The 26,784-nt window shown below is 36.5% G+C and overlaps 6 protein-coding genes and 2 pseudogenes across 15 annotated transcripts; 4 read left to right on the top strand and 4 right to left on the bottom strand.

Moving 5' to 3' along the window:
- The first annotated feature begins 2,677 nt into the window (after positions 1–2,677).
- Positions 2,678–4,506, top strand: LOC147920339 (uncharacterized). Of its 8 annotated transcripts, none has more exons than XR_015590452.1 (5): positions 2,775–3,171; positions 3,469–3,773; positions 3,859–4,026; positions 4,058–4,128; positions 4,211–4,391. XR_015590452.1 is itself a non-coding variant. In XM_087500452.1 (5 exons), exons 1-4 carry the CDS (start codon positions 3,039–3,041, stop codon positions 4,082–4,084), a joined length of 582 nt encoding a protein of 193 aa, XP_087356578.1. In that variant the 5' UTR covers positions 2,775–3,038; the 3' UTR covers positions 4,085–4,128; positions 4,253–4,506. The 8 variants fall into 8 exon arrangements, 7 of the variants coding, with proteins under 7 accessions (XP_087356579.1, XP_087356578.1, XP_087356577.1 ...); XM_087500452.1 differs by having other exon boundaries at positions 3,859–3,996; positions 4,079–4,128; positions 4,253–4,506; XM_087500451.1 differs by having other exon boundaries at positions 3,859–3,996; positions 4,079–4,128; positions 4,211–4,506.
- A 2,569-nt stretch (positions 4,507–7,075) lies between these two features.
- On the top strand, positions 7,076–9,361 carry LOC104765758 (uncharacterized). The gene is made up of 7 exons (XM_010489517.3): positions 7,076–7,286; positions 7,616–7,781; positions 7,971–8,029; positions 8,217–8,335; positions 8,549–8,786; positions 8,893–9,016; positions 9,109–9,361. Exons 1-7 carry the CDS (start codon positions 7,227–7,229, stop codon positions 9,186–9,188), a joined length of 846 nt encoding a protein of 281 aa, XP_010487819.2. The 5' UTR covers positions 7,076–7,226; the 3' UTR covers positions 9,189–9,361.
- Positions 9,362–10,571: 1,210 nt separating this feature from the next.
- On the top strand, positions 10,572–13,037 carry LOC104765757 (RING-H2 finger protein ATL65). Its single transcript, XM_010489516.3, has 2 exons — positions 10,572–12,465; positions 12,687–13,037. The coding sequence occupies exon 1, from the start codon at positions 11,064–11,066 to the stop codon at positions 12,300–12,302; it is 1,239 nt and encodes a 412-aa protein (XP_010487818.2). The 5' UTR covers positions 10,572–11,063; the 3' UTR covers positions 12,303–12,465; positions 12,687–13,037.
- Positions 13,038–13,341: 304 nt separating this feature from the next.
- Positions 13,342–15,104, bottom strand: LOC109125097 (F-box protein ETP2 pseudogene; annotated as a pseudogene). Its single transcript, XR_015590957.1, has one exon. The product of XR_015590957.1 is annotated as an F-box protein ETP2 pseudogene (transcript).
- On the top strand, positions 14,814–16,004 carry LOC109131019 (mitochondrial import receptor subunit TOM6 homolog pseudogene; annotated as a pseudogene). The gene is made up of 2 exons (XR_015590958.1): positions 14,814–15,122; positions 15,575–16,004. The product of XR_015590958.1 is annotated as a mitochondrial import receptor subunit TOM6 homolog pseudogene (transcript).
- A 67-nt stretch (positions 16,005–16,071) lies between these two features.
- LOC104765756 (uncharacterized) lies at positions 16,072–18,942 on the bottom strand. The gene is made up of 11 exons (XM_019241326.2): positions 18,625–18,942; positions 18,482–18,548; positions 18,310–18,402; positions 18,106–18,219; positions 17,672–18,007; positions 17,299–17,585; positions 17,111–17,210; positions 16,941–17,000; positions 16,762–16,848; positions 16,550–16,678; positions 16,072–16,463 (listed from the first exon to the last, which is right to left on the bottom strand). Exons 1-11 carry the CDS (start codon positions 18,663–18,665, stop codon positions 16,176–16,178), a joined length of 1,602 nt encoding a protein of 533 aa, XP_019096871.2. The 5' UTR covers positions 18,666–18,942; the 3' UTR covers positions 16,072–16,175.
- A 1,706-nt stretch (positions 18,943–20,648) lies between these two features.
- Positions 20,649–25,157, bottom strand: LOC104765754 (protein TIC 62, chloroplastic). Its single transcript, XM_010489514.3, has 16 exons — positions 24,799–25,157; positions 24,439–24,556; positions 24,275–24,347; positions 24,149–24,194; positions 23,892–24,068; positions 23,715–23,796; positions 23,531–23,603; positions 23,319–23,429; positions 23,069–23,221; positions 22,837–22,970; positions 22,473–22,724; positions 22,029–22,265; positions 21,510–21,854; positions 21,263–21,409; positions 21,052–21,174; positions 20,649–20,958 (listed from the first exon to the last, which is right to left on the bottom strand). Exons 1-16 carry the CDS (start codon positions 24,977–24,979, stop codon positions 20,901–20,903), a joined length of 2,310 nt encoding a protein of 769 aa, XP_010487816.2. The 5' UTR covers positions 24,980–25,157; the 3' UTR covers positions 20,649–20,900.
- Positions 25,158–25,455: 298 nt separating this feature from the next.
- On the bottom strand, positions 25,456–26,739 carry LOC104765753 (uncharacterized). Its single transcript, XM_010489513.3, has 3 exons — positions 26,449–26,739; positions 26,100–26,265; positions 25,456–25,690 (listed from the first exon to the last, which is right to left on the bottom strand). Exons 1-2 carry the CDS (start codon positions 26,608–26,610, stop codon positions 26,101–26,103), a joined length of 327 nt encoding a protein of 108 aa, XP_010487815.1. The 5' UTR covers positions 26,611–26,739; the 3' UTR covers positions 25,456–25,690; position 26,100.
- Positions 26,740–26,784: the final 45 nt, after the last annotated feature.

Raw genomic sequence — 26,784 nt, 5'->3', positions numbered from 1 at the left:
GCCTAGACTTTTTTTTAAGAATTGCCGTTGATAAAAGTGTTAAATTCAGTATTGGCATCCTGTACAGATCAAGAATATATGTTTCGACCAGATTATTATAAAGAGATTTCGTAAAAGGAAAAATAGATAAACAAATATTGGTTCTGCATGCGTCCAACAATACGTAAAATTATAAAACTATATTACAGAATTAAATGGTAAAAAGGTAAAAAATATCAACCCCAAAAAATGAATTATATATTTTGTTTTCATTTTTTTTTCTTTATTCAATTTGTCGGACATTTCATATATAAACCCGAAACGTTTGGCTTTTAAAACTAGAGGTTTTTTTTTCCTTCTTTCTGAAACTAAAAATATTTGAAACTAGAGTAAAGTAATAAAATGGGAAAAAATGCCAAAAAAATTCTCAACTTTCAAATTTGGGATAAAAAAAGCAGGAATTTTTGAAATGTCATTTAAATCACAAAGTTTAGTTTGATTTTTTAATAAAATAGCTAACTTTTATTGACTGAGCCATTTAAAGCATGCCGTTAAATCTCCGTTAACCGAAGGATCATGGGGTTAACTTTCCGTCACATATATATATATATATATATATATATATATATATATATATATATATATATATGTAAGTTGTTAAATTTTTTTATAGTGAACGATGATGTGGTTTGGTAGTATTGCGTGAGTTAAAATACCTCCGCGATTCCGAGTTCGAATAACAGATACGCAATTTTGATGAATTTTTTTCTTATTTTTAGTAATTTTTTTTTCGTCTTCTTCATCTGGTAGAGGGTGACGTCACTGCAAGAAAATTTCAATTGACTGGACTGGTTTTCGTGACCCAAAGATAGAGCACCCACCGCCAATACACTACACAAACCACCACCGATCCCGAAGAAACCATGTCCGCCTAAGCCTTTGACGGTCAAGAGCTTCCATCGTCGGTGCCAGTCCACAAACCACCATAGAATAACATCGATCCCTGGCTTTCCCAAATCGAGCAATCAATCTATTCATAAGGATAACTTTAAATACATCATTGATACACGGAGGCAAAATGGAAATTTGATTGCGGTAGATTTGGATGTGAAGGAGATCTAAAATTTTTTTAACAACTTACATATATATATATATATATATATAAACACATGTGACGGAAAGTTAACCCCGTGACCCTTCGGTTAACGGAGATTTAACGACATGCTTTAAATGGCTCAGTCAATAAAAATTAACTATTTTATTAAAAAGTCAAACTAAACTTTATGATTTAAATGACATTTCAAAAGTTTATGCTTTTTTGTCCCAAATTTAAAAGTTGGAGATTTTTTTGGCATTTTTCCCGGAATAAAATTATATTCTTAAACAAATATTCCATACATATAAATTCTCTAATTTTAAAAATTATAAAATTCATTTATATTTAAATTTTAAATTCTGGTCCATCTTGAGTCTTGAGAACATGCATATATAATTAAAACCCGTGGGATTCCAATATAAATTTATGTAAATAAAAAAACTGATCCGACCTCAAATGTCAAACCCTAATTAAATGAAAACGATTGTTGACAGCTAGCCGAGTTTTGACATTTTTAGGAGTTCGTATAAAATACTCGTTTACCTTTTTCCCCTATATTAAAATTTGTTGGAACAAAACATTTGGGAATTGTCAATGGCCATGGACTCCAACTACGGAACGACGGCGTTTTGGGATCCATAGGCATGGTCAGTTATCGAATCCTATAGCTTTTCACACTCACGCGACTATCGTACTTGCCAATGGACCATGGTCCACCAATGACATCTATCCATTTCAGACGTTTTTATTACGATATCAATACGACACGAAATTCATATTTGTCTTATAATTAAGCTGAATAATACGGGGTTGCTACTTGCTAAAGAAAACGAAGAATTAAAGTGCAAAATAAGGTATGATCATATTTAATAACATTTTGCACCCCAAAAAGAAAGCATTGCCCAAAAACAAATTACCATACCTTTTTCACATTTAGAGAACTGAAATATCACTATATTTTTTAAAAAATCGTCAACTGTAGTATCAATATATATTTTGATCTATTACTATTTTTGCTCCATGCTATCTATTGGTTGTATTTTACTGCTTTGCCTTCGTTCTAATCGTTATTATTTCTATTGACTTTTCCGAAAAAATTATGACCACTAGCTAGATGGTCTTAGTCTAGATCGACCTTAATGATTCTAAGTGATATTGTCACTTTCGGTAACCAGTACTAAGCTATCGTTTAATCAGACAATTTTCATTTTTTTCTTCATTAGATAGGAGTAGTTTGCACTTTACACGCCGTTCATCTGAGACGACATGCATGCATTATTTATGTGATAAGTTTTGAATTATTACACGATCAATCGTTGTCTGATGTAATTACATCTCCAAACAAAAACAAAAAAAATCGTTGTCTCAAATACCAATGGGAGATGATACTTACGTTTTAATTAACAAAAGAAAAAGGGAAAATACCAATGCATGGTATGTACGCATGCCGGCACAAGCATGGCAAACGTACAAGCCCCATATATAACAATTACAGAAATGCTAAGGATACTATAATAATTCCTACGCCATACATGACCAAATATATTTGCAAAAAAAAAAAAAAGCGCCACTATATCCTTTGAAGTCCCACACATCACTACCATAGCAATGAACAAAGAAACAAGTTTTTGTTACCCAACAAGCAAGGAGTTCTGAAATAATTATATAAAGGCGGAGAATATTATTTTATGGGTGGCTTAAGACCTTCTCCATCAGTAGGCTCTTAGTGGGGTTTATATGGTTTTGTAGGAAAAAAAATAAATCATAAAGGAAAAAAAAGCTAAGAGGAGTTGTTATATAGTATACTCAAGTCGGTTTTAAGAGGCGCTACGTGTCCTTATTCCGTTGGGCGAGCAGAAAAATACAAAAGGGAAAAAAAAAATTTATTTCTTTCGTCTCTCTCTTTCTCTCTTTCTCTCTTTCCAAAACAGAAAAAAAAAAACAAAAGCACACAAATTTTCAAATGTTTCTTCTCTCTTCTCGCTCGTTCTCTCTCTGTTCCTTCGTAGATCCCTCTATGTTTCCTTCCGTTTTAGTCTTTTTCGAATCTGAAGATCTCTCCTTGTATCGAATAATGGGTGAGAACGCCATCTCAGGTTCGTTTTCTAAATCTTTCTTTTGTTCTTGATCTGACGCTGTCGAGTGATCTTTTATCGAGCTGGATTCGAATTGGGTTTTTCGTTTTCATGGAATTAAGTATCTGGATTTTATTGTTTATGCGTTAAAGCTTTGTTCTTTGATCATTTATCTTCTTGGGTTTTTGTTCTATAGATCTCTCTCAGTCTCTCTGTTCATCTTGTATTATATCGTTTGATTGACAAAAAGCAAGGAACTTTTTTTAAGTTGTTTGAATTCGAATTTTTGATTTGCATGTCTTTGTCTTCTGGTGATAGGGAATCTCAAGAATCTAACGATTGATACAAAAAATTCGTCAAAGATCGATTTTATTCTTTTTCCTCTCTCTCTCTCTCTTTCTCTCGCGATTGAATCCCCGAAACGAGGAAACAATCGATCTAATGGTTACGGCGATGACGGTAGTGATGATGATGAGATCGCTGCGGCGAGGAATGAGAGTCTTAAGGTTGAGGAAACTAAAATGAAGAAGCCTAAGAAGGAGAAGAAGCCTAAAGTGTCTTTGCCTGAAGCTGCATCTAAGATCGATCCTTCAAATCTTGAAGCTTTCCTTGTTGAAGCTACGGTATGTGCATGGATTTGTATAATTGAGGCTTCGATCTGAATTTGTGAATTGTGAATTGTGATCTAAAGTTTCGATTTTTATATAGGATTCGTATGCTACTCAACCTGAGATTCAGCTAATGAGATTTGCTGATTACTTTGGGAGAGCACTCTCTGGTGTTTCATCTGTGCAGTTTCCATGGGTGAAAATGTTTAAGGAGTCTCCTTTGTCTAAGCTGATCGATGTGAGTGTTATATAATTGACAATGTTTGAGGTTGAGTGTTATATAATTGACAATGTTTGAGGTTTTTTGAATCCAAGTATAGGTTTAGGTGATGGATGATGGATGATGGATTGATCAGGGTAAAGTTTGAAGGTATCAATGGAAGTCCAGTGGTTTGTGTGGGATTGATCAGGATTATAGTTTCCAACTCATGTGTTGCATTATTACTTTACAGTTCCGAGGACATCAGATCTTATTAACTTCTTTTTGATGATAGAGAGATATGCTTAATGCGGTGAACTTCTGCAGCTAGAGTATATGCCTTGTGGTCAGTACAAACAAGCCAGAGTTTACATGGAATCTATGATCCTTGACTATGTTTCAAGAGTTCTTGGTTTCAAAAAATTTGGCACAAATCTATATTACAATTTATCATTTACTCCATTTATGAATTCTATTTCTATTGTAATATGTTTTATGCTTTGTATGTTTGAAAATTAATTAAATGCAATATTTTCTATTTTTATAAAATCTTAAATGTTTACATATTTATACCACTTCTATTCTATTTAAAATTTTTAAAATTTTAAAAAACAATATTTTAAAAAATGAAAGACCCAAAATTAGAACCTACCATTGGAAGGAGAAAATTTTAACTAAGAAAATAATGAGTTCTTATATTCAAAACAAAACACATTTAATTCATAAAATAACCAAACAATGTTTAATAACCCACAAATAAGAGATCACCGATAATCTTTGCTCTAACTGATCCCACTCGGCACTCTCTGCATGGTCCGAATAGAATCTGAGCTTTCTAACTATGATGAAAAATAAATTACATATTTAAGAATATTGTACTCGACTCATGTAAACAAAGTTTTTTTACATGTACACGTTATAATTAGTTATAGCTCTCACGACGACATCGTCGATTAATTAGTGATTAATACGATAGGTACGGAAGTCAAAGATTTGGTAGATTGAAACGAGCTAATTTCACTTTTTTCGTTATAATATAACTTACGCTATGATTATATTTGACTTCATATTAGTGTCATTGAATTAGTACTATTAATCAAAAGTTAAAATAGAAAACGTATGCAATATCAAATTTACTTCTTTATATATAGACGGTGCATGATATAGTTAGTACGTGAGATTTCCGATCCTACGCATTTTTTTTTTTTTTTGGGATGTAAACATAGAAAATATCTCCATTTGTATCACTAAAGATCGTGATTCGTGTTACAGCAGGAGCAACATAAAATAGATATTGTTCGCGCAAGAAGTTTATATAATCTTTAAATAAAAAGAAATAACGATAAAGAAAATGTTTTGTTGACTTCGTGCCTTATCGTAAATATTGATACTTTTGTGCCATCCGTTATTAAAATCTTAGTTGTCTGTGTGTATGTTTCTAGTTTTCTGCAAATATAGATGAAAAAATAATTAATACCAACAGCGATGTGCCGATGTGTACTATATAGTATAATGTTCAATGTATCTTTACGATTTATGTATAATTTTAAGTTAATCAACAATCGACATGGTAGGTTTTGATATGTAGAAAACGTCCACGCTGACTTTTGCAGAAGTGATCCATTTGTTTCGTTTATACTATAACAAATGCTCATGTACACGTATTAGTAATACACGTAAAAGTGACATCACCATGTATATATGAAAATTAGTCCAAGTATATATTTGTTAGGTGAGTTCTATATAATCGTATCGAGAAAAAATAATATATATGTAATCGTTTAAAGTCATTCAATATATTAATTCATCATGGACCGTTGCTGATGTTTATCTTTTGTACTCTAACTAAGTATCATTATAATATTTGCTTCTCTTAACATTGTATCAGGATCATGCAACACATTTGGCCCTGTTCGACGGAGCAAAAGCGTGACCTGATATCTCTTTGAATAAACTAAACAAAATCACGATCTTTAGGGACACATCACCATGAATTAAGACTATCGCAGAGACGTGTGTGATAACAAAAAATAAAGTTTTCTAATTAAGAAAACTTTTGTTGGTTGAGTTTTTGTTTGGAATTTGAAGTTAAGCTAATTAATGGACATTTGCTTAACTCTAAAACTAATCAGAATTTTCAAATAGAGGATAAGATTTGATTTCATAATATATATCATTGAATATGGACTAATTTGGTCGCCACCACTCCTTGACAGACCTCGGTGTCCATCAATTTTTTTAATCAACTCCATAATAATTTTAATCTATTTTTGTTACGTTCTACAACAATAGATATGCATAGTTTTTAATTAATAATTGTTTGAAAAGCACCTAAATTATTTCTTCTCATATTTTTAAAATCAACTTAAATTCAGTTTAATCGTAAGTTGTATAATTGGTTTTGATATGTCAATCATCGTAATTACCCGATTGGGTTAATATTTTACTTGCGGAATGAGTTTTTCGTCACGATTATAATGCAAGCCAAAAAGAGAGCGATCAAGGAACAGCGTGTACCCAAACGGAAGAGACAGCCAACATCATAAAGTCTTTGCATCTCGTTTTTTAAATGATTCACTCGTTCATTCATAGAGGCATCACAATCGGTCAAATTTAATGAGCCAACCCAATTCAACTCAACTCATGAACCCTAATGAATTGAAAATTTTGACCATAATGAGTTGATGTGTTAAATAAATTGATGATTAAATGAGTTCATGAGTCAAATGAGTTTGATTATAATGGGTTAATGAGTTAATCAGTAACCCATCAGTTTCTTCATTACCAACCTAATATCATCAACATCATGCTATATTGTCATTCATTTGATTTGAATTATCATATTTTATTTGTGCTCATATAGTATATGATCTGGATCACTCCGGATAATGATTGTCTAATCAATCACTTTCAAAGTCTAAAATAATGTCATATTACACGTTTTTGGTATTGATACAACTATTTGTCACTGTAATGTTTTTTGCTAAATCATATTCTTTGACTCACTCGATCTAACAGTGTTTTAGTTTCGTCATTATTAGTTTGCATTATTAGACTTCTATAGTCCATAAATATATTGGGTTTTAAACTTATAAGGCCCAATATAAGCCCAAATTAGTCACTGGCTTGCTCTTCAAGCTCGCCCAAAAGAGAAGAAGCGTTCTTCAACTACTGAAGCAGACAGATTCTTCAAAATTAGTCTTTGAGAAACTTGCAATCAGACTCCGTAACCATTGTTTTTTTCGTTGTTGTGTGCCTTCGATTTAAACATGGACTTTGTTGTTGAAGAAGGGAAGCGAGTAAACGAAGACTGCTCAACTTTAATTCTCGTAAGTTGTTAGTTTCGTGTCCTTTGCTTTTCAGATTTCGATCTGTTCTCTGCGTACTGGGTTTGGGTATCTCTTCCTTTTTGAGATTTCCGTATTTAAAGCTTAAAGACTGTAGCTTTACTGAGAAATTAAGCTGTAGTTGACGAAAATATAGAACTTAGAAAGTTCCCAACTTTCTTGGGAGCTTTAACATGAAGAAAAGGGTTTAGGGTTTAGGAAGCATTTGATCTTTCTGATTAGGCAATTTGTCTTAGAGATTTCTCATTGAAGAAGTTATTGTTTTTTTTTTTTTTTTTTTTTTTTTTTTTTTTTTTTGTATTCCCCACCAGCCTGCATTGTCGATTGGGAATGTAGGGCAGCTCGCTGTTGATCTTCTAGTGTCATCTACTGATGCTGACAGAGTTGGTTATCTCGATGATCTAAATCTGCTTCCTTGTGTTGGAAATGACGCTTATGGCTCTCTTCCTTGTGGCGAGATCGCTCTTCCTCTCGAGGGTTCGTTTTCTCAAACTATCTGCTTCATTTACTTTTTTGTTTTAATTAGGAGTTGTTGTAATGAGGGGAGGTGCTTTGTTTTACTAGATGAAGTATCCTTTTATCTATGCCACTTTATCTTGGTTGAAACTACCCTTTATCCTTGTGGAAACTCAATTCTTTTCCCTTCTATGGTTTTGTGTGTTTCAGTTTATGAGTCATCTTCAATCGCTACTACTCTTGCTCAGCAAAGGTCTCCAGTTGCAAAGGTATTTACATTTTTGGAAGCAGCTTTGCTTTCTTGTTATTTCCATGGTCCTATTTGGTTAAAGGATTGCATTTGCTGCTTGTTGAGTTGGGACAATGAAAAACCAATTAGCTAGAGTGGAGCCTTTTGAGTAAAATAATTGGGAATTTAGTGTGTCATGTTAAACTTACAATGTTGATTAAAAACAGGGAATGATGATTAAATTTGCTGAGAATATAGCCAATTTTGCTGCTTCAAGTGGAAAGAAGCATGTTATTGTGCTATCCAGTTTAGACTTCCAAAGGCTGCATAACTTGGATATGTCAAGGTAACTATAACGCCTCCTTTTATATATTTTTCCTCTCATTTTTTTCATATGGCTTCAATGTGAAACTTGACATGGACTAGTGCAAATACCATCATACATAATCACAGAGATGATAGATAAGTGAGCACCACATGCACGTTTTTCTTTTGTCATAGTTACTAAAAGCAAACTCTTCACAAGTTAATTTTAATTCCTCCTTGGCAATTACTTTAGAGGCCCGCAGGTGTATTATCTGTCTAACGCGGGATCGGAAGGAAGAGATGATAACTGTGAGAAACTCGGATTTGGAAGATTGAACGAGTATGATTCAGAAGGAAGATGTTGGAAGTACCTTAGCTCCGTCTTTGAGAAGAAGAGTGAAGAAGAGTTGACTTTCCCTTCAGAAGATGAACTCGAAGACATAGACTACTACCCAAGCTTGCCATTTGCAGCTCTTTTCTCAGCTTTTAAGGTAAAGAAATGCCTCATAATGAACAATTTATTTATACGCAGACTCATTTTAGATGATTGAAACACTAACATGGCCTGCGTGGGGTTTATCTTGTTTTTGGGGTTAGGCAAAAGGATTGAAGGTGACATGCCTGCTATGTTACTGTTCTGAAGGAGACAACATTCCTGAAGCATTTATTCTAGCAGAGGCTGCATCTAAGCTTACGGGTCTGAGTCCCGACAGATTCCATGGTAAATAGCTCTCTTCTTTCAAGGTTAATAACATCTGGAGCAAATAAACTATGGAAGCCGATGAAACATACTATAAATTTTATTGTCTGTAGGGGAAGAAGGTGGGAAATGGCGGATACCGTATTCGTGGAAGAGTATGTATGGAGGTCCTCCAGATATGTCGATGTTTTAAGAATGTTGTTGGAGCTCACAGAGTCACAGACACAGAGGTTGTAGTAACATCTGAGATGGGTTTAATCGGATAGAGACCTTTCTTTGTTTTTTCCTGGGTTTGTTCATCATAAAATCTTGTACTGTATAACAAACTTAACAAGTAGAATCAATACAATGCCTCTAGGGAGACTATCAAGAGTCATAGGGTTTGAATGGTAACTGCGGTCAGGGCGGTCAAATCCATTTGCGGTCTGGACCGTTCCATTTTTAAGGCGGACTACAGACGGCTGCGGACCAACTCTATTTGTATGCAAAAGCGGTCCGTAGTTGGTCCGCTGCGGTCTTGTCTCTTTATTTAGACCGCATTACTGCGGACTACATTTGCTGAATGGTAAATAAAAAGCGGTTCAGTTCGCATACAGATTTGTCCACCCCAACCGCTGCAACCATTCACACCCATAGAATAGAAGAGATCCAAATCAGATTCTAAATGTATGAGTGACGACTGACGAGAACTAGTACTAGTCTTAAACGGTTGTTGGGTGTTTTACAAGTGGAAAGGCCCATTGGTATAACAAGACGATGATAAGACGCTAAACCAAAAATCCGTACCGAATCTTAAACTGTACATCACTTTGAACTCAAGTCTCAGACCGGAATGGATAATGAATCTGATGTGACTGGGGTTATGCGGTTTACCTGTGGATGCAAACAAATGTATACTAATTTGCATGAACAATAATGTAAAGAAGAAATATCTTCTCCGGGACTCAAAAAGGAAGTAGTTGAGCAATAAATTCTGGAGTCATTGTGTTTTTTTTATTCTTATTGTACAGATAGGCCAAGGCAAGGCAAGTACTTCTGACCGGTTTTTAATTGCACTTTTATTGCCACCACCCGAAATTATTATATGATACGAGATGGAGTCGTATATATAATTGTAAGTAATTGCTGACCAAGAAAAATACTTGGAAAAGTAATATTGGTTCAACTGATGATGAATGCCAATGGGGACCTAACTTATGTACATGTAATTTGATTAGTGGACTACTTCTTTTTCCGCTATTTTGACGACTAGTAGTAGTACAAAGTATATCTATAAAAATTACAGAGTCTAACTTTGACTATTATGAAATCTTGATTCTTGAACTTTATCGTATTAATAAACCTGAAAATTCAAATATGATGTCATAATCTTAAGGACTAACAAGAAGGAAAAAAGCATTAGACTGAAGTGAAGTATAAATTTCCTTATAATCACCGAAAAATGGAAAAAATACAAGTTCAGTGGATGGATCACCCAATATGAACAAATGGAGATAAAAAGACTGGAAAGAAAGTCGCAAAAATCCACTAAAATAAAAAAAAGTTCACAAAACCATTAGTATCAGAGTGGGTCACCACATCAAATCCACATTAAAATCAAACAACCCTAAAGCAGCACTATCCCTCCTTTCTCTCTTTTTCTATAATCCTCTCATTCCATTTTGCTAGATTTTGCTAATCTCTTATGATACTACATAGTTACATACTCTCTACAGTCACTTATCTATAGAACACTAATTACCTAATTTAGTGTACGATCCAAGGACTCCACGATTTGATTGCTTCCAAATTTGCAATTATTTGATTAATTATGACTCAGTTTTGGATCATCGTGTATTTCTTTGAACCAAAAAAAAAAAAAAAAAAAAACACTGACGTGTAAATTTGAGTCTTCCCAATATGGTTTACCTTTTAGTCAACGCTTCTCTTTGTTTTTTTTTTTCCACCAAAGTCCCCAAATACACTCATTTTACGTTTAAACCTTTCACTGGGACGCTCTGTTTTAGACTCTTTTCTTCGTTTTAGACCTTTTTTTTTTTTTTTTTTTTTAATAATAAACCAAACCACCATGCGATTCGTTGCGTCACCGCCTAGTTTGGGCGATATTTCACCGTCTCCTTCACCATCCTCAGGTCTATCAGAGGAGATTCTTTCCGGTTCTTCGGATCCTCCTTTGGAGTTTAGTCCTCCATTGATCGCTATGGTTGTTGTTTTAGCCGCCGCTTTTCTTTTCGTGACCTACTCTCGTCTCATCTCCCGCCGTTTTCTCTCACCCCTTTTCCGACGTTTTAGACGGTGGCGTTCCCGTCGGCGTCGTCTCCTTCACTTATCTTCAGCTTCCTCTGCTTCAACTTCGTCATCCGATCTCCGATCCTTTTCCCCTTTCCCTTTCGACTCTTTCCATTACTCTTCTTACTCTCCCTACGGATTAGACGATTCCGTCATCAAAACGCTACCGCTATTTCTCTACTCCGCCGCGTCTTGCACCGGGAAAACAACGCTGGGGAAAACCTCCGCCGCTGATTGCAGAGACTGTGCCGTGTGTTTGTTGGAATTCGAGGATGGTGATTATGTAAGAACACTTCCGTTATGCTTCCATGCTTTTCACCTTGAATGCATCGATGAGTGGCTCCGATCTCACCCTAACTGTCCGTTATGCCGTACGGCGATTCTCGGATCCGCCGTCGCGGCCCCTGTTTCGCCGTTCGTTCCGTTGATGGCTCCTCGGATTCGTCCGATCCTCGACGATGATGATGACGAGAGCAACGCGATCATCATCCGCGGCGAATTCACACCGTCGCGGAGCAATTGGAACACTGATACGGCGGTGACGACGACGACGACGAACGATCAGGAGATCACAGCGTCGATGGAAGAGCAATCATCGCCGGCGATTTCTCGGTTCCGTGAGTTGAAGAGATCGTACTCATTCGAATCTGAATCAGAGAGAGTAACGATGGAGGAACCAGCGACGGTGTCTCCGTGGAGATACAGGAGATCTACATGGAACAAACGTCAATCACCGTTCGGTAACCTAATTTCGAAATCGAGAGTGTTCTCGTTCCGTTACTACAGAAACACGAAGTCACCGTTCTTCCGGCGGAGATCATCGGCGGGAGTGTTTTTCCCGATATCGGAACGGATTCCAGCGACGGGAAGCTCGTCGCGGCGGACGAAATCGATGACGAGTCCGATGTTTTTCAGAACAGCACCGCACTCGTCGAGCCGGTTAAGATGTGGAGATCCAGAGGCACTGTTATCGCCGGAGAGATGGAGGAGGAGGGACACGTGTAGGGTAGAGATGTGAGATGAAAATTGGACGGTGGTGATGATGATGATAAAAAAATTGAACTGGAAGGAGAGAGCATTAATGGATTGTGGGGTTTAAAGCATTTAATGGAATTAAAATGCACGAAACAGAGAAGATGGAGAGTTTCAGAACTTGCTCTCTGCTCAGCTCACTCAGCAAGGTTCGTTTTTTTTTCTTTTTTTTTTTTTTTCTTTTTTTCTATAAATTAAAATAAATAAATAACAGCCATACCTTTATTTCACCTCTCTTATTTAATGCTGCTAAAATACGGATTTCATTTATGAATTATATAACGTATTGTCATAGAGAAATATTTCAATAATGTATATGCTTTTGAATTTTCCTGACTTAATACGCTTTGTTTTACTCTCTAATCTGTAGACCCAGAGACGCCAAAGACGATGAAGGGTTTGGAGCATGTTGCGACGACGTTTTGGCTGATTCGTTTTTTTTTTTCTTTTTCTTCTTACTCTTTGAGTTCTCAAAATGCATTAACTTCCAGAGCTGCCAAAGTTATTATAGAAACGAAGTCAACAAACCCATTTACAATTTCGTTTCTATACTAACTTTATTAGTATTATATATCGTCGGTGGCTTATTGTTTTTTTTTTACCGGGACTTTATGTTCAGTTTATTAGCTGTCGATTTCTCTTCAATTTTTGTCCAAAAAATAACTGATAGTTTATTACATTTTGATGAAATGAGATAAACACTGAGAAGATCTGGAGCTAACAAGCGTCCCTGTTGTTCACTAAGATTTTAATATTATGGGCTTTTTAGTATTGTTATTCGGGTTTTTTTAGTAAGAAAAACAGAACAAGGTTTAGGAGATCGCTGAACGTTACTTAACGTCATTGTAGTCTTCCTGGTGCTTGATCTTAAGCTCAGGTTACCTTACTCAGCGATATCTCTTGATCCTTGCCTGGTACGTTACAATATACGAAACAAGCAAAGCTGTAAATTAAGTAATTTGGGGGCTGTTTTTTGGTCCAATATTTGCAACTTTTAAGGCGTGAATTTGTTAGATATAGAGAAATTTGCAAAATACCATGCTTGGCTTAATTGGTAGAACTTGGAAGGTGAATTGGGTGAAAAAGAAAACTCAAAGAAGAGACAAGGTGAAAGAAAGCTTAGTACATGTTTTTCTGTATCACCTTATATCATTGAGTTAGAAAAGCTTGAAACCGGAAGAACATGACCAAGACAAAGTAAGAGCAAAAACACACACTCAAAGGAAAGAGATTACATGTAGACGGTGTTTTAGTTACCTCTTATCTTGTTTCCCTCCAGCTTGCTCGATTTGAACCAAACTTGGAACATAATTAAGAAGAGCTGGGCGACATTCATCAATTTCATTTACTCCCAAATTCAGATGAGTGACTACATTATCCTCCCCAACAATGTAGATCATGTCCACGTCTACCTTTACGTCAATTGCGGTCTCACAAAAAATGGCGACTTTCTTCTCCTCCCCTAACAAGAAAGGTACATCATACAGAATGTGAAGATCAGGGCTCAAATCCAATACTAAGACCTTGCTCCAAGACACCACTTTGGTGGTCTCCTCATCAATCACATTTGACACCCATATCTCAGTCTTGGAATGTCTATCTCGCTGCAACAACATAGAAAGTTTCTCTTCTTTAACAACGGAAAGACTAGTAGTCTTAAAACGACGAGTCTGATAAGGAAGAGGCACAGGTACAGATCTCTCCTTTGAAAAATCAAATGTGAGCAAGGATGTGATCCAAGTCGTTTTTGTTACATCTCTAACGAACCAATAAGTATTCCCCTTCAAAGACACGCAGAGTTCAGGGAATCCAATGTTCCCGCTTGGAGCCATGCTATCATCATCAAGAATCTTCCACGACTCAGACCTAAAATCGTAGATTTCAAAATACTTGGTACCACGATAATAGCTCAAGACTTTGTACCTCTTATTATTATTATTCCAGGATGTGTTGCCGTAGTAGCAGTACCCGAGATCAAAGCTGCGGCCTTCGTTGCGAAATTTACCGGTTCCGATCCACCTGGTTTCACCCATCAAAGGGTTCCAAACCAAGACTCTAGATTCGTCGAACTGGGAGGAGCATAACAACAAGCCGTCGCAGTGAAAGACTCGAGTTACATTGAATCGAGCTGCTGATGAGTTCTTAGAAACAGGATCGACCAGCTCAGTTTTCAACTCTATAGATGGACTACCAATTCCATGGAGATTGATACTAACCGGAAAAATCTTGTTGTCATTTCTCAACAATAGAGGTATCAATTGTTTTGTGGATTTATCGAAATGCTTACTTGCGAATCTCCGATCATCTTTGATTAAACGGTTCCACGCTTTGCAAGTAGATCGTAATCGTTTCAGAGAGGTCGCTGGAACGCGACACAGTATCTCCTCTACCAAATCCTTTGGAAGCAGCTCCGGTATCGTCACTGCCATCTCTGAATTTTACCAAATCTAGGGTTTCCTCTCCTCCCCAATTTAGTAATTTCGAACAGTTTGAGTGATAATAATCTAACAAGGCCCAATCTAAAGCCCATATGTTCGGTTGATTCCCAAAATAATTACAGTAAGAAAAACAGAACAAGGTTTAGGGTTTTGGAGAAGAGAACGCAGAGAGACATGTTTCCAGGAGTGTTCATGCAAAAGCCAGAGAAATCCGTGGCACTCAAGGAATTGAAGAGCCATGTTGCTTTATTCGGCGCCTGTGTCGTTCTGATCCGTTCTGCTACATACGTCCTCTCTTATTTCTCTGATTCCATGGAAGAGCTCAAGATCGACCTCTAAAATTTCCATTCAACTATTTAGGTTTTCAGGTCAGTTAGTTTTGCTTATAGAGTAATAGTGTCTCTCTTTCAATTCGCATATTGACCTTAAGAAGTTAATTAGTAATTGCAATGTGATAATTTAAATGGATAAGTATACTATGTGATGAGATCATGAGACTTTAGTTTGAAAATTGAGTTGTAGAAATAATCATCTTGGATGTTCTTGGCAGCTTCAAGTTTCCATCTTTGGCATAGAAACCTTAGGCAACCAAATTTTCCCATGAGATCATATTGAGCATCGAAGTTCTTGTAATAGCTTATTACTTATTAGATTGAATATATTTGATAAATTATCTCATCTGGAGCTAGTCCTTAGAACTGTTAAAGCTTTCCTCTGGTGTTGAATATAATCAAAGCATGTATAACCCTTGATTTTTCTCTGTTTTTTTTTACCTTTTGTGTTGCTAGCTTGCTTAGCTTTGTTATTCCTCTTTGTGCAGTAGTGAAGCAAGAGAGATCGATGCAGCGGTTTCTTGATGTCCTGTGTTCATTTACACAATCTTGTTTAGGATTTCTTTTGCCAAACTGAGACATGGTATTAGAAAAGATAATTTGTGTTCTCATCTCATGGATTGTGACTTCTGATCTTACTTAATTTAAACAATCCGATGATCAAACAATGGCAATGATTCTCATTGATTAATAGTTTTGAGTGGAAGAAGTCTAGTGGATAAATCAACAACAAGGTCACCAGCTTCTTCTTCTTCCTCTGTGACTGTGAGGTGTGAGTCCTCTCACTATTAGTTTCAGCTCTCTAGTTTTGTTCTCTCCTATGTTCTTTGAATTTACAGTTAAGTCCCACACTCTGTAACCGGTGTTTTTTTTTAACCCATGGGAGTTAATTAAGTCTTTGGATTCTGTTCTGTCACAGTTCTTGGGTTCAATGATTCAACTTGTTTGAGTTCTAAACCTAATTTAAATCTCATAACTCGATAAATTGATACAATAGGAAGTTCTTCGATTCATCTCTCACATCACATTACATCATATCAGATGAAAAAAGGAAAACAAAAACCTCTGTTCATGACTCACGTTTTCTTCTCAGAGAAGTAACCCGAATCTGAAATCATGTGCGACCCAATCTATGGAGAATCTACCGTGTTTCTTGTTCCGACACTGCTGGATTCTATCTCTTGCTTCACAAGGCAAAAAGTTCCCGATCATGTCGAGAACACCGACGTTGCGAAGTTCAGTATCCTTGGCATATAATTCGACGAGCTTCGGTAAAAGAATCTTGTTGTCTTTGGAAATTCCTAGGTTTGATGTCACATACTCTTCTCTACCGCATTCTAGCTCCATCATCACGTTCTTGGGCGTATATATACGAACCTAAAAGAAGAGTGTTTAAAACGTAATCTTTCAATATGAATAGCGTGTAATATAAGAAACGATGTTGAGTCAGGGGATTCGCTTACTGATGGATCTGACAAGTTCCCCGAGCAAAGAGCAAAATGAAGAAGAGGCTCAGGGTGAGTTATAGCATAATCTCTTCCCAAATCTCCAGCTTTACCCTTTGATCTTGAAGCAAACAAGAACCTAAATACCTGCAAATACCCATATATCATATTATTAGCCCTCATCAAGTCAAGTCAAATTTTCAGAATGGAAATCAATCAGAGAGACTTGCCTGTCCTGGACGAGAGACACGGCAACCAAGGATTGAAGTCTGAATGGTATCTAAGTTCAAGCTTCGACCTCCAACGTTGTACGCAGCCTATATTACACAATAGAAAACCCCTAGTCATTGTTAATTTGCCGATGACTTGTGTCCCAAGTAGTTTTCAATGTAAGTAAGATTACCCCTACCTTCAGCAACCCTGATACCCTTTTCATACTGTTTTTAGGGTTCCCATAGACAAGTATCGACTGCAAAAGAGACAATAACAAAAATCCAAAGTAGCTAGTTAATGTATAGAGAGATTTATCAAGATCATGTAATGTTAAAAGAAGGTTTACTTTTAAGAAAGTAACATTACATGCATAACCAGAGAGTTGTGTATGTTGATCCAGAAAGCAAGCTTTTCTTCATGATTTAACCTCCTTGGATTCACTCCTTCTAACTTATTAACAAGTGACCTAAACATTTTGAATTAATTAAATAACAGAGTTAACTTATATAAACCAAAAGAAGTTAATATTTTGTAAGAGCCTGAGACTGAAAAACCTGAAATGTTTCAAAGCAGGTTCAACTGCATTTAACTTCTCCGAGTCTCTACATATCGATTTCACCATTAATAATTTGTCGTAAGGTCGGCTAGTGATCTTCAGAGGCTCTTTCCCGCGGAAAGGGCTGCTTGATTCTCGATCATTTTCGACTACTAGTGATTTTGGATCTGTGAGTTGACGAAATACTTCCGAGATGCACTTGACCATCTCTTCAGACAAACTATTTGGTGATTCATGAACGTTTTCAGAAACATATGTCCCCATCAACGCATTGATATCAGATTGCTGCAAGCGTGAAAATGTAAATCACCATTTAACTTAAGCATGTTAATTAACCAAGATTTTTAACTGTCTAACACAGTTTCGTTTACCTCAAGCATTGAGAAAGGAAGAGAGCGATGATATGATGAGTCCATTGCTTGAGGAGACATTCTAAAGGAATAGCCTGAACAATGAGACAACGATGAGTGGCTGCGGAATATTCCAGAGTCTTCTAGAACTTTCTGAGGGCTGCAGACTGAGTTTTTGGGTGAATCAATGAGTTTAGTGCACCCAAGAACAGCCTCTGATCTCTCTTTCCCCTCTGATTTGAACTCAGATGTAATTTTGTTGTTGAATAATCTCCGGTATAACAAAAGAAGATATGTTTCCAAGTACATAACTTGCAGCTCCAAACCCGCGATTTCTCTCACCAGTTTCTTTGCTTCCTAAATCAAGAATTTATAAAAACCTTCTCATCAATCTTAGGCAAAATATTTAAAGGGGACTTACTTGTGTTCTAAGGTAGGAAAAGCTTTAGAAAAACCTTAGGGATAGAGGAATCTTCATTTTTAGAATCTTCCAAGAATAGTTTGCGTCGAAGGACTGTCTCCATTTCACGCCGTACTAATACTTCATCTTCTTGAAGCAACAAATCAATCTGCAGAGAGAAGAAAGTAAGAGTTTTGAGATCTGTTTTGAATTTTCTTAGAAAACCTAAGAAAATCTTGTGAGAAAACTTTATTAGAACCTCATCACTTGAGACTCTCCTGGCACTGGGATGTAACTTTCTGGACTTTAGAAGAGATTTTAGCTGTTCTATCTCTCTCTGCAACAATTCCTCCTAAAAAACCAAAAACATAAGTTGATTTGATGAACAAAGAGATTAAGAAAAAGATTTAACTCTTTTGAAGTATCCTGACCATGTCGAGTTTGTAAAGGGCTTCACTCGATTTCTTGTTCTTGAGAGATTTTTTGGGGACCGGATCGCTGGAAAAGAACAGAAACTAGGTAAGACAAGACTCGTAAATGATATATAAACTTATGAAAGAAGAAGAGACAGAACCTTCGAGAACGTTTGTGACTCAAAGTTGTTGTCGACTTCATGAGTGTTTGAAGAGTCTTCTTTCTTCTTTGTGTGAAAAATGTTGAAATCCCCCGCCTAATGTATTTTAAAGAGTTTTGTGTTGTGTGATAAACTCAGAAGTAAAAACTAGTAAACAACCCAACAGCTGAAAAATCACTGGAAACAGAGCATTAAATGAGAGATATAAAACAATTTAGATAGTGACAAAAGAAAAGTTACTGAAGAAGAAGAAGAAATGAAAGGTTAAAAGAACAGAAGAAAATTGCAGTGAAAAAGCACTATACCACGAATGGAATGAGACTACTCCCTAGAAATAAGAATCATATATACAAAGTGTACAATCTTTTTTTTTCCCAAAAAAATTTGATTAAAAAATTGTGAAAAAATATTTAACTGTGATATTTATAAATTTTCTATCTGTTCTTTTACCTAACATCTTTGTGTTACAATAAATGACTTTTTTTACAAGCAATACATATTTTTAGGATTTAGATCTTATATGTATCTAACTTGTTATTGGATGATAAAATCATCTGCATGGTCGTTAAGTTTAGTTATCTGATTATTTCATCATTAATAAACCAGTCCGATCTTGGAAAGAAAATGCCTTTGATTGAGATTGACACACTTTAATGAAATAATGTAAAGTATCCTAAAATAAAACAAAATATGTGTCTCTTTTTGGGGTATTTTGCATCAAAAGAAACAAACATTATGTAATTATTGGTTTGACATCGGGTCTGATGTTTTGTAAAGGCTACTTTTTCTATGCCAGCATCACATACAGAGAGGACAGCATACAAATCGAAGATTTACTGTTTCTCTTCGTGTTAGTTCTTAAATCGGTTTCTCTTTACGCTAGATTCAAAATTTAAATTATTTGGAAGTTGGAACATCCATGGTTGTATTCGTACGCTAATCTTATGTTGTAGTGACAAAATGATACAAACACTTCAATATGTACTCATAGACTGCTGCTCATAGTACTTTCCGAGGGAGAGCTATTAACATTTGGAACAGTTAATTTATAAATAAATATAAGTAGATTTTTTAAGGATATATATGTAGTTCCAACTTCCACGTTATTTATATGGGTTGCATACTAGTCAAGAGGACCATTATATTTTCTAAACCTCCACTAAAATTCAAACCATATAATCGCATTTCACGAGTATATAAAAAACATCTTTTGACAAAGCATTATCCGGAAAGAGTTACTAATGGTAAACAAGAAAAGGTATTTAGTGGGTGTCTTTTGGTTAAAGAGATGGAGTGGCAAGCACCAAGGCACTTGATTGAAATGGTAAAGAAAGGCCTTAAAAGCGATGAAAGGTGAGAAGGTGCAAAAACCCTTTTTCTATAAGAAAGCTACCATACGTAACATGGAGAATTAGAGATTCATATTTAATAACTAAAGCCCGTACTTATTTAAAAAAAAAAATATTTTAGATAGTACTCATTATTCAATGCTCTTAACTGACTAGTCTTCAATTGCCAAGGACACAACACAAGTTTTTTGGCGATTGGATCAATCAACATTATTTAAAGAAAAACATATATACAATATGTTGTTAGAGTTGGTTTTGTTTGGAAGTGTTCCATATATGTGACTAAACGTAAATTCCAAGTGTTTTCAGGGAAATAGATAAAGAGAATCCAAGAGAGATGATTTAGCTAATAGAAGATTCATTTTTGGTATTGTGTTCTTCGTTGTGACTTCCTAAGTTTCTGTTCCGTAGTTTTCGCTCCAAGACATAAGCGACAACTCTTCTGTCTTCGCAGTTCTTGTCTCGATCGCCACAATTTTCAACACAACTAAAAGACTAAGACTAAGAGTATTGACACTTCTTACCATGCAGAGTAATTTAGTATACATCCATGAATGGTTATTACCAGTAAACATACACTTAGAAAACTTCCCCAATTTTTTAATACTAAATTTGTATACAAACACAAAGTTGATTGAATAAGAACACAGAAGATAGATATATGAAAACCTAAAGTAACGTTGAGAAATTTGGGTCATATAATATATGAGAAAAGGAAACAAATGGGTTACCACATATGATAGTTGGACAGGAGAAATAAAAGTAGAACTCATAAGGCATATTGTATTACTCTACAAATAAGCTCACTGATTCATACCTGCAAAACTGAATTGCCCCATCTCTCTCTCACTCACTGTTTAGAATCTGTAATAAACAACAACAAGAAGAATCTCCAGGATTTAAGAGGCCAATTCTCGTTTCACATAACTAATGATTGATGACTGGAGATGGAAGTGGTGAAGTTGGAGGCTTCATGTCCTCGTACCTGCAAACATTTACGTTTCTCAGGTCACATAAGAAGAAGTAATAACAATGGGTACACTTAGAACCAGCATGCTATGCTCTCTGTATATCTTACATTGTGTAAGGTGATAAAGGTCTTGGCTTTGGCTGAGCTGGATTGTCTCCTGAAGCAAGGGAAGTGTCTACATTGCTAACAACAGGTACTGCTTCCGGTACAGAAGAAGATGGAGTAGTGTTCCTGACAAAACAAAGCGAGAAAACCCTTAATATTGAAGTGATTGATTTCTTAACTATACACACTTTAAATTTGGTATCTAGATACTTACACACTTCCATCAACTGTTTCCAACACATCATTATTGCCTCCAGGCAACTCCGAGTTGTCTTCTGCAGCTGCTGTTATCTCAGATGCTGCTTTCTTGGGACCGGTTGATGCAGGAGTTGGTGAGGTTGGTGGTTTCAGGTCATCGTAGCTGCAAAACACAGTATAGATTCATTGAAGAAAAAACGGATCACAAGCAAATTAGATGTACACATAGAGGATATACATAACAGAAGACGAAAAGTTGTTACACTGCATAAGGAGAAAGAGGCCTCATTCTTGGTGTGGCTGGTGTTTCTGTCTCGGTAACACTTGTTGCAACTGCTGTCTCAGGGGCACTTGTCGCAAATGCTGTCTCAGGGGCACTTTTCGCAACTGCTGTCTCAGGGGGACTTGTCGCAACTGCTGTCTCAGGGGGACTTGTTGCCACTGCTGTCTCAGTGACACTTGGTGCAACTGCTGTCTCAGTGACACTTGGTGCAACTGTTGAGCTTTTATCAGTATCAGAATCGGCTAGACCAGGCAACAAAGAATCAGTTTTTCTGGTACCCGAAGCTTTAGGACAGGGTGACGAAGGTGGTTTCAGATTTTCATAGCTGCATCACAAAAAGACCAAGCAGAAAAAGCATCAAACTTTTGAAGTTAGTACCTGCTCACACATTTATTACTCCAACTGTAATGATAACAATAGAAACTATAGGCGCGCATAATCAATTTTGAATCTAGTGGCTCCTGAATAGAATAAAGCCGCAAAGTTAATAAGGTTTTACCAGGCATAAGGGGAAAGAGGCCTCTGTTTCTCTTCCTCAGCTTGCTTAACTTCTTCTTCTACAGCTTTCTTTACTTCTTCTTCTTCTTCTTCTTCTACTGGGACATTTGAGATACTATCTGGCACTACTTTGGCCTCCACAGGAACCTGAGTGGCATCTACCTCCTTAGATTTGGCAGTACCGAGTGATGTGGTCGAACTTGGAATAGGAGATGTTGGAGGTTTCAAGTCTTCGTAGCTATATTATATTCACAAAACAAAAAAGGATCAATACAAGCCAAAAACAAACAATGTCATGTCAACAAGTCATTTTGAAATCAAAACCTGCTCACACATTTATTACTCCGACTGTAATGTTAGCAATATAAATTGTAGGTGCACATAATCAATTTTCAATCTAGTGACTCCTGAATAGAATAAAGCCGCAGAGTTAATAAGGTTTTACCAGGCATACGGGGAAAGGGGCCTCTCTTTCTTTTCCTCAGTTTGCTTTACTTCTTCTTCTTCTACAGCTTGCTTTACTTCTTCCTCTTCTACAGCTTGCTTTACTTCTTCTACTAGGACATTTGAGATACTATCTGGCACTACATTGGCCTCAACAGGAACCTGAGTGGCATCTACCTCCTTCGATTTGGCAGACCCGAGTGATGTGGTCGAACTTGGAATAGGAGATGTTGGAGGTTTCAAGTCTTCATAGCTATATTATATTCACAAAACAAACAATACAAGCCGAAAACAATCAATATCATGTCAACAAGTCATTTTGGTTACATATTTGATTATTTCCGTTGAGGAACAAGTTGTCTTACGCCGCATAAGGAGACAGTGGCCTAGGTTTCACATCTTTTTCTTTTGGAGGTGCTTCATCCTCCTTGGGAGCTGTTGGCTCTTGAGTGACAGGCTTAGTAGGGACTGGTTTGACCTCTTTGGCTGCAACTGATTCCTGTCCACAGGGGAAATGAAGAGAAATAAAGATAATCATCATATCAGAAGAGATAGATGATCAAGATCAAAAAAGAGAGGAAAAGAATGCAATATAACCTTTGGTGGAGGCACATAAGGACGTTTGGAAGGAATCTTTTCAAGAAGCTTTTCCATTGAAGTTAATGGAGCAGTTGTTTCAGCAACCACTTCCACAATCTTGGAGCAAGAAAGTCGAGGATTCTTTGCCATACAAGCGAGCAATTCTGCAACCTGTAGATCAATAACAAGGAAGCAAAAAACAAATCAAAGCTCTTCTTCATAATGTGGTCATATCACTGTGTCAGAGACGAGGAAAAAATATGTATACCTGGAGATTTGAGACCTGACCACCAAACAATGTATCGTCTAGAGAAAGAGTTAGATTATGAGTTTCTTTGTATGCATCTGTGGGCCTCTCCATTCCTCCAGGCCTAACTATCTGATGATATAAGACGGAAAGACAAAAATTTCAGACATGATACAATAGAAAGAGTCTCTGAAATTGTAGGTTTGGTTTAAGATAATTTGTGAATCACTCACTGCGTAATTGAGACCACTTTCAATCAATGCTTCTTCAGCTTTTCTCTTCCAGCAAAGAACTCCCCAGAATAGGCTTCAAATACGAGATGTTTAGAATTTGTCATATATATATACCAAGAACATGCCATTAAGTTATATATGCTTCTCTAATAAAAGTGTGTAATGAAAGAATTTACAGACTTACTTGAGAATAGCAGCGGGAAATCCAAATTTATTTGTCCCCAAGGATGTCACCAAAATGAAGTTATTAACTTTTGCAGATTTTGCTGCTCATAATACCATAAGAGGCAATGATGAAACAAGAAAGAGGAAATAAAGAGAGGATAGACAAATTAAACGCTTTGAGCTATATTATTCTTACCAGCATCAACAAGGTTTTTGGTGGCTAGGTAATCAATCCTGTAAGGGCCGGTAATATCAGAGATCTCTTTCTCGCTAGCACCGATACAGCATATAACCACCGATGCTTTTCCCAATGCAGGCTTTATTGAATCTTTTTTCTCCAAGTCACATTCCACAATTTCAAGCTTTTCTACAGCTGGGCTAAAAACACAGACACTGCCTGTTACTTTGCTACAATGAGATCATTGCACATAAATCAAAACATTTAGTTCTTACGTTGAGTTCCTTCATCAGTGTTCTGAAGCTTCATTCCCTTAACACTCTGCAAAGTATTAAAAACATCACTAAACATGATGAATCAATTGACTGTAACATACATTTAAGTAATAATGTAAGTCATACTTGCACTAGACTTCCTGCTCTCTGAGCACTTCGAACTCCAGCTCTAACCCGAAATCCGAGCTTCAGTAGTTCTCTGAGAGAAAGAGGACATTGGATAGGACACTTTAACCAACCAGCATTGCGAATTATATAATTCAAACTTAAAGGGGAAGCAAGAAACTAACCTCACAGTTCTAGAACCAACTTTACCAGTTGCACCGGCTACAAAGACAGTGTCTTCTTCTTTGGAATTTACGTTCATAGGGCTTGCTTCTGTTACTGCAGAGCTTGCTCTTATAGGACCTTTGTTCAATTACAAATAAGGGAGATGAGTAAATGTAAAACTTCTAGATCATCAATACCAGAACTGAAGACTTGGGAAACAAAAGCATTGAAGAAAACATCAGCAACAAACAAGACCCAAATCACGAAAAAGCAAGTAAAAACAAAACCAACAGTTGCAATTCGATAGACGAATTTATAACAAAAGTGCGGATTTGCAGAAATAGTAAACGAAAAAAATCTTGAAACTATTTATGTAGTACCTGAAGCCCTGAGGCTAAGATCGAAAGACCTGGACTTTCCAGAAACCGAGTGATTCTTTAAACCTGAAAACCTGACTCTCCGATTGGTCTTCCATCTTTGGAGAAGAAATCCTTTTTTGCTGGGAATAGAGGGTATTGTTGTGAGAGGTGGTTGCCCACGGAGAAAACAAGTTCCTTCCATTGTTGTTAGTTAGTCTTCTTCTTCTTCTTCTTCTTCACTAGCTCGTACTTATGCACATTAACTTTGAATTTTTCAGACACTAGAAGAACGCTGTCAGACAAGGAATCTTAAAGAAACAAAATTTTATCTTATGGGATACAATGGAACGTCAGATAGAAAGAGTTCGGCGTCTGCCACTGCATCTTGATATCATGGGACCCACATAACATTACAAGCGACCAATCAGGAGTTGTGGTTACAATGCTGACATGGCAAGGCTGGTTCGGTTTGGTTTTGTTTGGTTTGGTCCAAAGTCCAAACATATTCATTCGCACTTTGAATAGTTTTTTTTGGCGTTGGCTTCTTATATATGCACTGTAACAGATTGGCGTTTACTTTCTCCAACTGCTTATATGCAATTAGATGAGTAAGTTTTGCCTTCTTAACATCACTTATGAGTTATGACCAACACAATCTCTGTAAATAATTGGATTAGCTTTTCTTTTGTTAAGAGTGAAAACTATTCATAACTTTCAATAGATTAACTTCAGATTCATCAATTATACAACTAATCAGGATTTCACCATCTGATCAACATCACCAAAAAGCACCTACACTACAGCGAGATAATTATGTTCTCAGTTACCACATCCCCTGTTGATGGCTGCTGCTACGTCTGCTAAACACAATTCTCGACCCTGAGTGAGTTGAGTTTGCGCCTGGACTGCAAAACTGCAGCAAGAGGAACGGTGGTTTAAAGCCTATCCAACCGAAAAGGTAAGGAAAATAGACTACGGTAGATATAACTAATCAAGATGCCTAACAAGCTATAAATCGTATTGGTCAAGACAGAGAAAATGTAGCAGCACAAAATGGGTTCCAACTTCCAAGAACTTAAGAATGGAAAATCAAGATGCCTAACAAGCTACATTGCCACACAATAATCTCTTATACCGTAAGAGATGGTACTATTAAAAGTCAAAGGTCGATGATTTATTCCAGAAACGCATCAAAAGTCAATTCTCATGCAGTTCCACAAAAACTAGCTAAAAGGTACCAAAAGAACACTACTCTGAAGTCTGAACTAGCAAGCGAAACAAGACCTGGTACAATTAATCAAAGAGAGCAAAAACTAAATCACCTTAGGAAGACGAAACAGGGGACTGCTCAGCAGTGGAGGAGGAGGAGGAGGAGTTGAGAGCAGCAGCAGCAGCAGCCTGTGGAGAATAAATGCGTGCTTTCTTTATGATTTCTGAAACAATCCAATGCTTATGCTTGCTCAAAGGCCTTGAAGGATCCAATTTCACCTGTATTTTTAATATAACCATTCAAGTTTCCCTTTTTAAGACCAACCTAATAAACAAGGAAACACAAACAGGCAAGTCTACTTCCAAATGTTTTGAGTTCAAAAACATTACAAAAATGCAAAGCTTTCCCTAAACCAAATGTATCTCAAATTCACCACAAAAATAAAAGGGAAAATTACTTACACGATCGCCGATGTTACAGGAGTCCTTTTCATCGTGAGCCATGAACTTGGAAGTGCGTTTGACATAGCGATTGTAAAGCCTGTTGTGGAATAGTCTATCGACGGCTACAACCACCGACTTCTGCATTTTGTTCGACACCACCGTGCCTATCACTGGCTTCATTTTTTTTTTAATCCTAAACGAGCTCTGGATTTGAGTCAGAGAGAAGAATCTCACAACATCCAAGACGAGGGAGAAACGGTGAAAGAGCTTCTTCTCCTCTGGTCTTAGGTTTTTTTTGATGGGCCTTTGATCTTAGCCCAATATACTCTGGTCCATATATGTGTAGAAGTTAAC

The sequence above is a fragment of the Camelina sativa genome, chromosome 19, assembly GCF_030686135.1.
Source record: "Camelina sativa cultivar CO46 ecotype springtype chromosome 19, ASM3068613v1".
NCBI classification, from domain to species: Eukaryota; Viridiplantae; Streptophyta; class Magnoliopsida; order Brassicales; family Brassicaceae; genus Camelina; species Camelina sativa.
Note: the sequence above shows the minus strand (reverse complement) of the source record. Positions and strands in the feature narration are given on the sequence as shown.